The sequence below is a fragment of the Lottia gigantea genome (genome assembly GCF_000327385.1).
Source record: "Lottia gigantea unplaced genomic scaffold LOTGIsca_24, whole genome shotgun sequence".
Taxonomy (NCBI): domain Eukaryota; kingdom Metazoa; phylum Mollusca; class Gastropoda; family Lottiidae; genus Lottia; species Lottia gigantea.
Window position 1 is genome coordinate 2,775,665 of NW_008708707.1, and position 17,348 is coordinate 2,793,012.

The 17,348-nt window shown below is 32.7% G+C and overlaps 1 protein-coding gene across 1 annotated transcript; it reads left to right on the top strand.

Annotated features, from left to right (window-relative positions):
* Positions 1-1,350: 1,350 nt before the first annotated feature.
* On the top strand, positions 1,351-12,621 carry LOTGIDRAFT_86228 (hypothetical protein; the record flags this gene model as incomplete). Its single annotated transcript, XM_009055241.1, has 3 exons — positions 1,351-1,497; positions 7,319-7,444; positions 12,541-12,621. Coding segments are annotated over 3 exons (354 nt in total), but the record flags the coding sequence as incomplete, so codon positions are not given.
* Positions 12,622-17,348: the final 4,727 nt, after the last annotated feature.

Sequence of the window (17,348 nt, forward strand, 5' to 3'; positions counted from 1 at the left end):
AATTACCAGAAACCAATATTGATTCAAAAACGAGAAATCATGTCGTTTAAATCTAAACGCAAATTTTCCTCGCCATTCGTCTCTTAAAAAACTAGTCGATGGTTTCCGAACCATTTATTTCCGTCGTTCAGTCATCCTATTGTTTCAATCTGGCAATATTAATAGTTGCAAAGACACGCCATAATTGTACAATTTTCTCTCATTAAGGTTCTGACAGATTCCCATGACGTTCTGCTCATTTTCTGGTGATGAGGTACACAAAAAGACTCATTTGTTATGACGATGTACACAAAACATGCACCACGTGTAATTAAAGACTTAGCTACTTAGCACAATACTTATTTAAGGACTAATTATTTTCTTAACTTAATGTTATAAGTAAAAAGCACAACTAATCATAAGAAATCGAAACTCTATGTAAAATGCATGAAATTGGGCAGATTTTACCTTTGAGAGCGATCGCATAATGTTACCACCAACCAAGTCCATTATCCATGACATAATCGTCTATTGTAAAGGACTCATGAGCGACCTGCCCCCTGGGTTGGGATTAACAAGGAGGGGGTCGATATCCAGCATAGTAAAGGCTACTTCAAGTCTGCCTTTATTTCAACTTTCAAGATCTTTATCAAAATGTCTGTCAAGGAAAGTTCATGACGCCGTCAGTATTTTCAAGCCAAATAATTTACGTCGATAGACGAGGACCAATTTATTTCTAAATTCTTTAGTTTAGAATGTGTGTCTGGAGGGTCGAAATTTGAGCCCAGAGCCACCAAAAATGACTTATTTTACCGAAATTACTGTTTTTACGCCATTAAAAGACGAAGATGTCTCGCATATCACTTTAGTGGCAGTCCTGGGTTTTCTTTAAAACCATAAACTCTGTTCTCAAATACCTTTGAAAATCACTAAAGTCTCTTGAAGACGAAGTTAACATAGTCGAAACAGACCATTAAAACTGATGAAAATTAAAGAGAGATTTGAAGGAAATAAAACGCGACAGTTTTATCAAGCTATGAAATTTGAACCACCATAATTATTTGTCAAATAAAATGATAAAAAAATATTTACCGGTATTTTATTGGTCGTAGAAAAGGTCAAATAACAAATGTAAAAGCGTATATTACAAATATCAAAAATGTAGTTTTACTTCAGAATTACCTTCTCACATTTTTCAAATGAGAAATATGCTTTGCAATAGTTTTCTTTATATTTTCAGTATTCTTCAAAGTTATTACAAACGTTATAGCATATATTCTCAGCTATGTTAAAGCGTTCAAAATGTAGTTATTTGAGTAATGAAGATGGTCTTATTTTTTAGTAATTTGTTAATATATGAAATTTTTTTCAGAAGGCAGAGAGTGTGTGAATTGTGGAGCAACATCAACGCCTTTATGGCGAAGAGATGGTACGGGTCATTATTTGTGTAACGCCTGTGGTCTCTATCATAAAATGAATGGCTCGAATCGACCTCTTATCAAACCTAAACGACGATTGGTGAGTTTCCTTTTTTTACCAGAAATCATTTCTTGTATACGTAACGCTGCATTAGTTCAAACTTAATCTCCAGCAATTAATGTTGATTTGGTGTAAAAATTGACAAGGATAACTCATTTATTAGAAATCGATCATAACTTTGAGTCTTTGAACATTTACAAGTTCATCTCGACACTGAATCGTTTTTAACTTTTAGTCTGATTGTAACAAAAAACTTAAAAGTATATTAGAATTCAGACTAAAATGGCTATAATTGTGTCTAATATGCAATTTCAACTGAATATCAATAAAATAGAACACAGATGTCCTTGGATTTGATTCACCGTTTGATATGTCATGCTATATGAATCTTACGTATACATGTATATATATATTTCATTTCAACACTTCTTAGAGCACAATTTGGATCAATCCTGAAGTATTCTATACTACTTTTCCATTGTTCGATCTGCTAAGACAGAAACCTCCAGTTCATTTCGATTCACATAAATTTCATACTGATCAATATAAGAAAAATAGATATACTACTAACGTTTTATATTTACTATACTATATATAAATTCATATATAATTCAACGTCACAGATAAATAAGCTTTTATTATAATTATCTTATTAAGTTTCACTGGGAAATAAAAGTAGGTCAAGGCAAATAAAGATACATCTTGTGTTGAAAATGCATTGCTGTAAAATCTCAGTATATATTTTCTTCATTTTGGAAGCTGTAAGGAACTACAATGATTCATAGATATAAGCAAACATACCTCCAATTTGAAGGCAACGTCAAGCCAATCTGCTAAGATGAACATTAAATCAAAACGAAGAATTTAAAATCAAATTCAACAGAAGCTAATATATCAAAATATTGACCAACATAAATGACCTCATCAGAATGTTGTTTACGAAAATCTTTCTAAATAGAATTGAGTTTATCTGATGAAGCAGTGTAAAGTTCTAAGGTGCCTGGTAATTGGTAATTAAGGTCTGGGTAATTGAGATGGAAACTGACCTGTCATGCGTCAATCACCACTTGACCATAAGTTCCAGCTACTTAATGAGCCGCTATATTAGATGATTGTGAACTGTTTAATGTGATAAAATGTCTAGAAAGAGAGATAAAAATTGTCTATTTGATCCTTAAGTTACCATTCTGTCCATTCCATTCTGGCAGGGCTTTTGTGTGGTAAGGCCCGGTTGATTCAAGAATGCCTTTCCTATGGAATTGCACTCGAGTAACGCACCATTTGAAATTTTGAAGACTACAAAGTCAAATGGCTCTGGTACAGCACTTTTTTACTCTTCGATTTTTCCCATACAAGGTCGAACCCATTGCTTAAGCAACACTAAACAGATATCTTTGTGGATTGCTAATATCTAATTCTTAGTCCAAGGTTTCAATCACTTTCCAAATTAATTGCATTACCATACTTAAGTCTGTAGGCGAGACAAGTATGTTCAGAAATCTTTATAGACAGGATTAATTGGGATATCGTATGTTCTAGACATAAAGATTATTTTAAGAAGTAGTCATGAATTAGGAATAATTATTTACTTTAGCTTAAAATAAGTACAAGGCAATGATCTGTAAACGGTAACCGTAATATCAATATATTCATTCATTTATTCATTACGGTGTATAACAAGTGGATATTGTAGGCTTTTATAATTTCTGGAACACAAGCTGACTGTATTTTGTCAAAGGCTCTTCGAACTTTAAATATGTTTTTAATATTTGGTGTTCATGTTTTGCAAGTCATTCTTCAAGGTTGATATTTGAGTCTACCCCTTTTCAACCGATCTGTAAATGATTACAATGGGTGTCTGCTATCAAGTACTATTTAAAACAGGAGTAATATCGACTACTCTGATCTTTATTACTTTTAAACTACACACACAAGAAATAGTATATCGTGTTCCTCTATTCAGAAAGGTATAAGACAGGGGTATTATTTCAGACCTCTCATTTTCAATCAACACATTCATGAATTTTAATTGTTAAGTGTTTGTCATGGTATAAGTACAACTACTTATGAATTGAAGGCTATTTAGAATTTTATTGACTATTTTTATTATAATAAGCTAGTCTGAAAGTTATGAAATTTAATACCTTAATTACTAGTGAAAGGTCAATAATAAAACCATTAGAATTGTTGTTGGTTGTCGAAGGCAATATATTATATTGTGTTTGTGTATTTTATTGTCTTTTCTGCATATTCATGAGATTGAAACTGAGTTAGGAATTAAAATAAATATACTACATAATTGTTAACTGATGCCGTCATGATATAAATTCACAAAGTTGATATGAAAAAGCTAAAGAACTCGAAATCACTGGATTCCGAGATGACCATTTGTGCATTGGATTTGAAGCTGATGCTTTCAGTGTCTTCTGATTTCCATTTCTAATACAGTGCAGGTGATTATGCCATTTGAACAATAGTTAAGTATTATTTGACATCCTAATTCCCAGCTGTCGATATCGATGTCGCCATGACAGAATAAGGTTATCTCACGCTTAGTTTCTCCGTTACTTAAACCTTCAAGCTGTTAGTAGAAAAATCTATAATCTCTACTTCACTCGAGGCTCTCCTTTCGAGTTGATTGCAGGGGCGGGGCAGCTATCGAGAATTCCCCGATAGGTGAAAACAAAGTTTATTTATTGAGCACTGGATTTACAAACTGAAAGCACATGTTTAGCTAGTCGTCTATTGTCAAAGTCATGTTTAACCATCATTTAGTAAGGGCGCACGAAATCGCATTCAAGTGTCCAGGGTCTATGGGTTATGTTTATTGAATATCGTCTTGAATTCCCTTTAATGTAAACACTATTTATTGAAGATTGTCGGCGACGGGAAAAGAGGCGCTTGGGCTGCATTTGATACGGTTAATATGCAGAGGAAATGGTAGTGTCCAGACCACACTGGAGCTCTATACAATTACATCGACCTTTTAAAAACCGGTGTTCGCGTGTAGAAAAAAATTCACAAAGTTTGACCTTGGATCGGTTTTCAAAACGAGAAAGGCTAGATGAAAGATTTTATGTATTTGCTGGGATAAGTTTTCAGATTTTTTAGTGGTTAGGAGTACTAAGGTTAAACTATTTGTCTGTTATTCATATTTGTCTTTCTAAATATTTTAACAAATACATTATAGATATTTTCGTATGCCGATTTGTGGTCCAATTGTAGAGATCCGTTTTAATTAGGTGAACCACTTTCTTTGAATCAGATTTCAGTATTTTGGTTGCAGTCGGAATTTTGGAATTATTCAACCAGTTCAAGAGCTCATTGATTAGATTAGAACATATAAGAAATGAATACATAATAGTTTTACAATTTGAATTTATAATTCGAACATTATAATTTGGAAATATGTTGTAAAAATTCAAATTTAACTGAAAATATATCAAGTTTTTAAAAAAAAAAAGTTAAATATTCGCTTAGATAGGAATCTTTGATTTGGGAATGAACTAGCTAGCTATCTAGTTGAATGTTGAAAACCTTCTTCCTACGACAGATGTATTTCGTTAACTTTCTCAGATAACCAAATTGTTTTCTTTCCAAATACCCAACATTTCATTCCACGTCCTCTCAGTATAGTTTCTGGCGAAAGAACATTTAGATACAATAGAACATTTTGAGAATTTTGCTATTTTCTTTTCGAAACGCATTCATTTCCTTCACAAATTTGACCACCCTGGGGATAAAATATATTTGACTAATGTCGAACATTCTAGTAACATTTCTAATAATATTTTGATAAATAATACACTATCAAATTGAAAGTTGTAGTGACGAGGTCCAAAATAGACTGTACATGTTCTAAGTTATACGAGAGGTAACTGATAAATTACAAACGGCGTTTGTGTTTCATTTAATTTCATGCTTTTTTTTTCACTCTTTTTACCGTCTTCATTATCACACGATATTCAGAGGAGTAGGATGTAAAACTCCATTCATTTCATTTTTCACTTTTTAGCGATCTTTATATTTTGAATTTGATACTTACAGTAAAAGTCTTTATCAAAGATGCCCCCTATCTTCATAGAAGCTTCCGGCCACAGTCAGACAGGTCTTTGCTATTTTTATTTCAATTTCTGGACTCAATTTGCCGAATGGTGTTTATACTTGTGAGAAGAAAATTAATGTCTGCGCCACATAGACTTATTAAATAAACGCAAGCTTTGTTCCTCAGGCTAATAGAAATAAATACCGGAGTTTTATATAAACATTTATTCTCTTAATGTTCTTTTCAACTTGACTATTGGATTCAACTTTTATTGTGAAGGTAAACTGGTTTGAAATTTCCAATTCGAAATCGTTAAAGCTGATGCTCTGTTAAATTATTACTGGACTTGAATCAGATCGTTCAAATTAAGTTAAGGGACAATACTTTGCTTTGATGATGCATAAGAATGATATTGCAGATGATTCATTCAGTTCTGGATAGGACCAACTAAGTAAACTTTTCTTAAATAATGTGTGATTTTTGCCTAAGTGAATGCGTGTCAAATTCAATAGACTATATACGGTACGCTTGTAATATAGATTTAAAACATTAAATAATTAAAATAAAAAATATATAAACAAATGACCAGTTTTTATGGAGTTGTCTTTCTAGTTGACTGACTCCTCTTTGTTTTCTGTGGTAACAGATGTAGTAGAATTACCCCATGTATCAATCTAAATATTGAACCAACTCTGCCATCATCCGGCAAGCTGCGACTACAATTTTTAACACGTCTTCGGCTCAACATTGAAAATCAAAAGGCGAAGCGGAATAGTTGGCACATTGTTATTTTAGCGCAGCTTTTAAATTTGCGAATTACTAAATGTAGCAGAACGCCATCTACATTAAAGGACCTATTTGAATTCCTCGTGTTCGGAACAAAGGTCATTTAATTACCTTGAAACATGTAAATTAATCGCTTTTGAAATCCTGTTACCACCTATGATTACGTGCTTCCATTCAAATAGACGTATCTTTACTCTGCTAATGTCTAACTAAAAGCAGAACTGTAAGACATAAAACCCCAACTTAAACTTAAGTTCAGTTGTCTAGTTCAGGTTCATCTTTGATTGACCCATAAATGTAATTTAGCTGCCAGATCTTTATTATTAGAGCAAACTGAGAAAATCATATCAAAATCCAAACCTTCTCTTTATTTACTATTTATGTACTAGTATAGAACACCAGTTTTTCAAAAGAACATCAAACTTCAATTGCATTGTTCAATTTCCCCAAATACAAATTTCTAAGGTATTAACATTCATATAAATATTTGAGCTAGCGAAAAGTTCATTAGGTATATTTTCGTTAAAAGGAAGGCTCAGTTAATGTAAATGTAAAAGCTAGTATTTACTTTAAATATATGATCTAGACGTATCGAATAACTCTTCGTACAATATTTAAACCTTCCTAGACATATGGGGAGCTCCACGAGATCTAAGCAAGAATAAAAAGGGTGTGCGTCGTCATGTCATTCAAGGCTGTTATTTACGATATCCGACCGCATAATTGTAGTCGTTCTGTTCTCTCACGTATTGTTCAAGATTAAATCCAACACTGTGATACTCAGCTCACTGAGACTCGTCAGGGTTAACCATTACCTGTGTGAATAAAACTATATTTACTTGCAATGAACTGGTGCACAAAATTCCCAAAGTTATTCAAAGATTATTAACAATTAGATCGCTTATATATCGGTCAATGACTAATTTTGGATTACAGGCGCTACAATTGAGGCCTACCAGACTACAGGCGATACAAATGAGGCCTACCAGATTGATAAGGGGTAATAACTTTCAATCTTGTTTTTTTCAGTCGGCAGCCAGAAGAGCAGGAACAAGTTGTTCCAATTGCGGAACCTCAACCACGACGTTATGGAGACGAAACCACAATGGCGACCCTGTATGCAATGCATGTGGTCTTTACTACAAATTACATAATGTAAGTCATTTTTTCTAATTTCTTTATCATTAACAAGTCCTTCTGGATAGTCTTAGTGTCTTTTTTTTCCATAAGCTGAACATTCAAATTAAAAACACCAGGTTTAAATTTTGGCTATCTTTATTCTTACTATAAAGACGGTTTAAAGTACTACTCTGTCCATTTTCATTGCGTTTCTCTAGAACAGAGTGAAATGTTTTCTTTCTTTCCCGTGTCGGTCATACTTCATTTCGTATCTGCCAATTTTGTTGTCAAAACTCGTTAAGAAGGCGATGAAAGAAATGGCACACACTGGCCCTGAAAACATTTCATTTCAATGGCATTTCGACTAATAAAAGCTGAAATGGCCGGAAGACAAACAAATGTGAAAGAGGAGGCAAGCAACAGTTTGTATTTTTAATTTAGTTGATTTCTATTATAAAAATGTCAAGTCAAAATGATGGAAACTTTTGATACAAATTATATAGAAATCCTAACTTGAGAAATATAAACAAATTATCATATTAGCTTCAGAAAAGAATTGTAGGGATTTTCCATTAAAGTCTCTTGTTATTGTTTAAAAGGGTAAAAGAATGGCAAATTTTTGGAAGAGTATTTTAATCATTCTAAAATGACTTTAATGTTTTAGCAAAGTAAATTAGTAAATCTTTTCTATGAAAACAAATACTTTAAAGGTAGCATAATGCATTTTGAGTTCACCTTTTGAGATGGTACACCTTTGTTGAAATTAGTTTTGCCAAAGAAAGGCTTATCTTGTTAACATTTTCAAAGTAGACACAGCCATTCCCGAGGGGAAATTAAAAATACATTAATTTCAAATTGGAAGAAAGAACAATTTCATTTTGTGTAATCATTTACTTTGAGTTCGAACTTTCGTTTCGCCACTTTTCCGCTATTTGCTTAGATTAAACAATGAAATTAAATGTCATTCGCCTATCTATAAGACAATCAAATAATTGATGTTGTTTCCATTTAGACCCGAAGGTTACCTGGGCGCAATCAGTAAAAACTGATAATCTACAAAGAGATTTTTTCTGATTAGTGCGAGGCAGCATCTCGGAACTGTTGCATGTCATCAACATTTTCAATAAAAAAAAAACAACCATTCACACGAATTGCAATTTTGTATCATTACGAAAAATAGATCTTTTTCAATATGATTTGTACATTGGAAGATTTTTTTTTCTATTTATTTTTTACTAGTCAAAGATTAGCCTAACAGGTGACGTGAATAGAAAGGTAGCGGGTAGGATTAATCCCAAATTGCTCGCGTGACGAAATAGTGCGCCATACTGTCGGCACCCTGCTCTCCTTTGGTGTATTTTAAAACCAACGTTTATGTATCAAATTGCCGAAGAAGTAATATAGAAATTGGCGAGATCAAAGATGGAGGTATTCTTTGGAGTGCCTTTACCCAATAGCTTAGACTTGTTGGAGTCAGCGAGAAAACGTCGCCTCGCATGGTTGAGTTTCATTATTCACAACAGAGTTAAAAGCGACATTTCACCAATTTACGAGAACTCATAGCGCCTGGTACAAACTAGATGGTCGTAAATTTAGCTATAATAATACATAAGAGTAATACAAACCAAATAAATATATTTTCTCGTTAAAATCGCGTAATATATCTATTCGGTATGATAATATTAGGAGAATTTATTCATAATGTTTAAGGCATTCGATTGATGAATATTGTTTGAATTGAAATGTATTGATTAGGCACTTTAATTTATTCATAAGAAATATTTCAATGTATTGTCGTTTTCTCTTTACGTATTCATGCAACTGAAAGCTTTTGATATAAGTAAAAGTGGAAAATTGCCAAGACTGGTTTTCCATTCATCTTTATTTTCGTTTGACTTAAAATTATACAGTAAAAGTAGATTGAAGATGATGCTTCATTCACTGGACCACTGTGGCTCCAATTAGTTTTGAACAGGACATCAGTCAAATGAACTCTTTCAATAACAGTCAGAGATGTAATCTGGACGACAAACGTAATAACTAGTATATTGTTTACAGTACAATATTCAAATTAAAACGTGTAAAGCCAGGTATTCAGTAGGTCAATCCAAGAATTAGGTAAAATCTAAACATTTCTTTAAGATGAAAGAAAGAAGTAAAACGTGGTACAATACCAGTTTGTCCTCTGGGTTAATTAGCCGCACTCCCCGGGGTCAGAGCAACCTTAACGTGTTAAAATTACTGTGAAACAGACAAGAGAAATGATGGAAAAGAACATCCGAGCTCCTCTGGCGTCTAATAATTGGCCAAATTGTATAGGGATTGATGTACGTTTTGTTTGAGTGAAGACAGCCCTGCACAACATGCCAGAGGGGGTCTTTATCATTTCGTTTTGGATAATTATTGAAGGCTAAAGATCGGTGCTAATTTACCACCCAAATCCCGTAATTGCTCTGAAGTCATCTAATTAACAGGTCAGCAGTGGTAAAACCCTTCAGTTAAAAGATTTAATACCTGCACTCTAGGGACGGACTCTTATACAACTGTTTATATAGCTTGAAAAGGCGTTGGCAAAATGGGCGGCGATTTTCATAACATACATTCACCTATTTGTAAACAGTATCACATTTAGCTGGTACGACACGTTTATGATTTGACAATTCATTGCTTGTACTTTCTATTGTCACTTGGAATTCTACTGAATAATTTAAAAAGCCATTGATATATGTGATCATTGTTGAATAAGTGCTGCAGAGAATATTCCGTTGCATTTCATTGATTTGAACGCCTGAAGTTTGTAATTTAAAATATAAATACGATGGTAAATTCTACATAAGAATAGATAAGCTTACCCAGATTGCTGAATAAATTTTTTTAAAAAATAATAATTTAAGTAAAGTATCAGATAATGACGAAATGAACGAAAGCGTATACAATGTTTTGATAGCCTTGACTAATCAATTATGATTTGCATTAATATGCTGATATCAAGCATCATATTTGGACCAACAGTCCATTGTTAAGAATGTTGCTGTATTTTCAAATATATAAAAACAACACCATCTGTTGCTCTCGACATGAAACTTCCTGCCGTGCTCTCCAAACGACAACAGCTTTTTGACTGCTCTTTTCTGGTGATGCTCCAAATACAACATTAGGTAGTGATCTAATGTCAACATAAAACCAACGTTTAAATTAACCCCCTTAACTAGCGTTGACAACCTCGCTTATTAACTCCTTGTCCGCCTACCCTACCATTACCCCTGAACTCCTTGTTTTCTCCCTTGATCAGAGGGGCTGCAACAGAAAGAGAAAGAGTCGCCCACTTAGATATAATTAGGGGAGGAGAACTGTTGAATAAGCCGCTATAGTAAAACTAACAAATGTACATACAATACACTCGCTGAGAGTTTGAAGTGAATGGACCCATTGAAAGCCCATTGTCGTGCTTTCTTCCGTAGCTCTCAGGGGGGTTTTATTGTAGAAAGTGTCTCCGTCACACCAGTCCACTGACTATACACAATATCCGGCACATGCTGACAAAAAGAATTTGATCGCATGAATGAAAATTGTTTTCAAATACTTTGTGGGGTATTCAAGCCACCCATTTGACTGTCGTCAAAAAGGCTAATAGACGGTGATCTGTCGAGACGAAAGGTTGATGTAACCACTATAATAAAATAAGACCCAGACCAAATCGCGGGATTATTTTTCGCCTGCCATTTTCGATTCTGTAAGATTTAATAAGCAACTGTCAAAATTACACATAATGTTACTGTAAGAGACAGTCTGTGTGCCAAATTTTCTCATTTGTCTACTATTTTGAGGTCATTTGTCCCCTGTAACTGGTTTGTAATCATAATTTTTTTTGCTTATTTGCACGTATAAACGTTTCTATTTAGTATTTTACGATTGATATAGCAAGCGTCATTAGTCAATATAGTTACATTAGAAACTTATCAATTTTTCAGTAGCCATAACAGAAATAACAAATTATTTCGATTTATCAGCAATTTTGATCAATTTCTCAAAAAACGGTCCATTGGTTAATTGTAACGCTAATTTATGCAATTACAACATTTATCGATCCAGTACTAATATATATGTGAAATGCATATTACGAAACCAAGCAGAACTATGTTAATAGGCGGTATTACAAGTTGTGCAATAATATATATAATTAAACAGCTTAACTTTTGACATCTCGCATTATATAAGTTACTTTTCGTCGACGTATCCGACTGTCTATACGTATAAAATCCTGGGGACAATATACGTAAACAAATCATAAAGTGGATTTTCTACCCTATTAAACGTGTTTCCTTCCCAAGAGAAAGTACATCTATATTTATCCACTACAATGACAGAAACTTTCTACTCTGTTTAATCGTTTAATTTAGATTGTCTCAAATGTTGATTTTCCAATTTAAAATTTTTGTACTTTTTATAGCGGTTTGAGCTCGATATTAATAGTTGATGGCTCATAACTCTAAAATTAAAATGTCAAATTTTGACAGAACTGTGATCAAATTCAATTTTTTTTAATATTGAAACTTTTTTATATAATATCAATCAAATTTTGTCATTTCATGTCAAAATATAAGATTTTTTCATCCCAGAACATTTTTTTGTATCAGACAAAGCGACATGTGTTAGGTTGCTGTAGATTTGGTTAATGTAGCAAATGGGGTCTAGCTTTGTTCATTTCGTCTAAATACAATAAAAGCCAGTTTCTGCTTCGATTACCACTGTTTTACGCCTGATTGGAATTTGACTGAATTATAACGGTTAGAAAGAAGTCACTAATCTTCGCCGACTTTTTCAAAGAGGAATTTTTGAATGATGAGCAGTTAATTTGTCAAACATAAAATCAAAATCACGAGGAGTTCAAACTTGGTTCTCGTGTTTTTCTCTGCTCTGTAGAAAATTCATACAGCTGTCGTCACAGCAAGGGGTAGACTTGCACCATTTCATCCACAAACATATATCATAATATCATGACGGTTTATTAACTTTCAAAACAACCCAACGTTTATCATATTTTTATTATATATTAAAGTAACCTGACTTTATTTTTCTATTTTCATTTAAATTAGTCATTTGATTAATATTGTTCTTTTTTGTATTTCCAGATTAACCGACCTTTAACAATGAAGAAGGATGGCATTCAAACCAGAAACCGAAAGATGTCGACGAAATCGAAGAAAGGAAAGAAAGGCATGAATTGTATGTCAGATTTCTTGAAACCATTAGACAAACAATTCGGCGGTTTTGGATCACCTAATTTCAACCACGCCATGCATGCACCCATGCCAGGTTACAATTACATGACTGGTGGAAGTTCATTTGGTGGCGGATTCATGTCATCTGGAGGTCATCAAATGATGGGAAGCTTATCATCTGGTTTCAACAACTTCCCAACATCAGGATCGTTCAATTCTTCATTCAGCGGTATCCCGTCTTCAGGGTTAAATTTAACCACAGCTACCAATATGGTGGGTGCTGCCATGGCTTAGACTCGAAACATAAACTCGACCTAAACACAAACAAAAACATGTGAAGTGTAGATACAGCAACAGTTCATTATCGGCGTTGCGAGTACATGTATACTTTTCAAGAGAGTGCTTTGACGAGTTATCAGAATAGTGCAGGAGATAAGTGCACCCCTTGAAGTACTCCACTGTCAAGTTGACGTTAAAGGAGATGGTTGTGTAGTATGAACGCTCGGCTGTTCTTTAAGTACTCTTCAAGTGACGTGGTCTAGGCATCATACCGACTTGTGTAAGAATGAGCGTCTATCGTCCCAGTCAGGAACATTTTGGTGGTAAAAGCCGGTTTGAAATTGGTTCAAGAGATATGAAGCTCAATAAGTTAACATCAAACATATGTCTGATTATTTCCGAGTCATGTTATGTAAACGAGTGAAGTGTGGAAAACTTGTATAATCAATTTAAAACATTTTATAATTGATACAAGTGAAAGATAACGATTTTTAAATATATACTCTTAACATTTCAAAATACAACTCAAGTAGAGTTGCGTGTGAGAAGGCGACGGAGATGTGAAAGAACAAGATAAGACTGTAGACTAAAAACAGCAATGAATTCAGGATATAGGTCCAGATTGAATTCTTTAGATTCAATATGTGAAAGACATACTCAGATTGTGACAAAAGAAGTTAAATTCTGAAAAAGACACATAAATACTCATGAGAATTGTGGTCGGACATATTTTGGACATTTTGTGTCTCGTGCTAAATTGAGATTGTTTTATTCTCAGAAGTGATTCATTTTCAATTCTCACGTTGAAATTACTTTTTTTTTTCAATTTTTTGAAATATTATTAATATTATTCTAATTTATGTATAATTTTGTATATAATGACGTCATGAGAGGCAGTATAAAATATTTTGTAAATATAATTGCATATTATTTCTTCTCAAGTTAAATCTAGTCGAACGACATTAATCATTTATTATAGAATGAAGATAGTATTCCACATGTGATTTTAAAACCCTCTTTGGAATATAAGAAAAAAAACCTTCTCGAATCAGTTGTACTTGACAAGGTTCACTGCCATCTTTGATATAAAACACAAGTGAATAGATAATAATTAAATGATATTTCTAATGGCATCACACCTTTTATAATAAACCTAGCTTAAGTTTTATTACGCAGAAGTTGATTTAGACAATAGGACACCATAAAAAGGTGAAAACAAATTTAAAAACTTAAACTAGGCTTAGTTTTATCATCTACACGACATATATTCAATTCGACGTTTCCCACTTTTTATGGGAAAAATAATTAAAAATTATTAAATAGCATGTAAAGTTTATATAAATTCTATTATAAATTTAGCAACTTTATGCCTGACTTGTCGTTGAAATTATTTTCACAGATTTTCTTTTAAAAAATACTCCAGTCTTGTATACATTATTTTTTTTTTTTATGTTGTCTTTCTCACTCGAAATTGTCTACGCAAATGCAATCATAACGTCAATGCACTGAGTGGAAATATAATTTTCTAAATGGAGAAATTATTGACATTTCAAACTGTAATGTGATCTATCTAGTTTCATAGTAACTGCTATTCCATTTAATGTCTTTAATTAGAATAACTTTAATTCATTTCGGAATATTAGGGTTATCAATTTTTTACATTAAAATAACGAAATCAGTGATGTCACGAAACGAATTTAGTTTCTGATTGCACAAATATTCTGTAAATCTGACCGAATATTGAGATGAATACAATACTGAAATGTAGCTGTGGATCTCGCCAAATTATGGTTTACATAGCTTAAACAGAAAATGATACATTTACCCGATAGCCTCTACCCTCCTGGGTATAAATGAAATATGAAATTAAAAATAGGAAATATTGATATAAATTTACCGTTAGTGTAAATATTAATTATTATATTAAATATTACTGTTTATTTAAGATGGAGGATTAAAAATACAATTTACATGTTATATTTTCATTAATTAAAGTGCTTGAAATGATGAGACTGCGACAATCATTTATTTGTTTTAAAAAAAGTGAAAATAAAACTTTTATTGAACTCCCTTAATGACGAAGTGTTATTTCTTCCATTTTAAAAATTAAAAAAAAAACCTTATCATTTGAAAAATAAATATTAAAATTTTGCTTTATCAGAAATAGAACTTTGTATATTTCTGATAGTACACGGTAAAATATGCGAATGGTATAACTATTAAGATATAGCAGAGGGCATTCTTTTTGAGAATTACCCAAATGAATAAGAATAACAGATTATGAGATAAAGTATTGTTTATGAATTTGTAAATAACAAATTTATTATTATTATATTATTAATATTATTTCTGCTCAAAATCTTGTACAGATATGATACATATCGAAAAATAAAAATGTGAATGGACAAATTTTTGTGTTTTTTACTAAAACCCGAAAGACCTTATCCTGGAGATACCTGAGAAACATTTAGACTATTGTCGTCATTCGTATGATCAATTCGAAAGTTTAGCATTCAGAGGTTGATCAATTATTTCACATCAGTGTGTTCGGGTCAGCTCAGTCTTTCTTCCCACATGATTGGACTGCAAACAAACTGAATATCTAATTAGTTGTGTAGCTATGAATGCATGATACACTTAGCAGTTCTTAAACATCTGACAATTCATATTACTTTTAAATTTAGAGCAGCACCATCACTATCCGTTCGACCAATCATACCTTAGTTTCAGAAACAGGAATTTTAGCTTACATAATCAGTAATAGTGTTCACAGCTCATCGTCGGGATTTGAGCCTTCAAATCCATGTGTATCCATAATTATTTACGTTTGAAAGTATAAAATTCGACTCGAATTTAGTGAGACTATACCATATATAGAAAACACATATATAGGAATAGACAAGAAAATTTATAGTTTGAGGTAAAATAGTTTGAAATCAACCGGTTTTTAAAAAGGGTTTGAAATTGGCAAAGTTGGGTAACTAGCTAATGTATAAAATTAGGAAGCTCCCGGGATCTATTTTGAATAGTTATATTCTCCAACATGCCCTGTAAGAACAGAAAGAATGACTCTGAAAAGTGTAAATGGTAGGTTTGTAAGGCAGACAAGATAGAATATCGTCTCCATTGAAACTGTTAGTACAACACTCCATTCTCTGTCTCAACTGTCAATATATTATAAGCTAATGCATTTATTACTGTTTGCCCTCTTAGTAAAATCAACATATTCCTCAAAGAGGTGTTGTAAGGATTTCAAACAAATTGTATTGTCAGAATATGTCGAGAATCAAACTACAACGTATCCAATTACCTCAGATTTTTCAATTACGACATGAGAAAACACACTTCGTCTGTATGGCCTCCTCGGAGAATACTGACGTCACTAAGACATTGGTCCCGTAAGTCCATTAGTTAAGAGTGTTTATTCGAGCCGTTGGATGCTAAATTTCGGTAACCTCAGTCTATTCGAACAAATATTTTTCCTACAAAAAAATTGGGAAGGGGGTATTTATTCACTTCGCAGTTCCAACTTCTTTCTTATAATGAAGACTGGTTGCATTTTTACGAATGGTGGAATATCACTGTAGATTTTATTTTAGTATAATATTTTATGACCTTATGTCTGTTAGTTCGTCCGGTCTCAGCTGCTATCAACATTCATATAAAATTCAAAAATATAAGAATAAGTATAGGCCAAAACTGAATTTCTAGAATTTGGACAGTATGCCATATGAAGGACGATTTTTCACTGGTACATTCTTTTCCTGTTTTTTTATTACAATTTGTGTATCCATTTTAATCCATGTAAAATCATATACATGACAACCATATATGATTTTGATTTTAATTCATTTTATATTAACAAATTTAAGCACAACTTTACTTCTGTGCCAGTGCCTTCTGGTGACTAGTTGCTAGTCACTGGTTTCTATTCAACCACCCTAATCCATAATACACCCTGATCATTTGCATATGAAATGTCGGATGTGTAATACAAATATCAATTAACTATAATATACTATAATAAAACCATTGTGCTATTCTAATACCAGTAGAAAAACATTGATTGTGTACACAAAGTAAGGTGGTGTCTATTATAATTATTCTAGATTCAAGAAGGGAGGTAATCTACAATGTATCAAAGTGGTCAACCAGTCTATTTTGGTGTATCTTGGATACTCAAGTTTTTAACTCTGTAATAAATGCTCAAGTCAAATAATATTTGCAATAATCTGTAACCCAAAGGGTAGAAAACCTTCTGAAGTTCTCTTCAGAATCTAAATTTACAGTAGGCGAAGTTATCACAATTAATAAAACGGAATTCCCGTAACTGATTGGTTCAATGACGTGTATCCGAAATTCAAGTAAGACATGCGAATGTGACTTGTAGTTCGTCAAACTGTATTTCAATATCGGAAATATAATGCTCAAAAGACCTT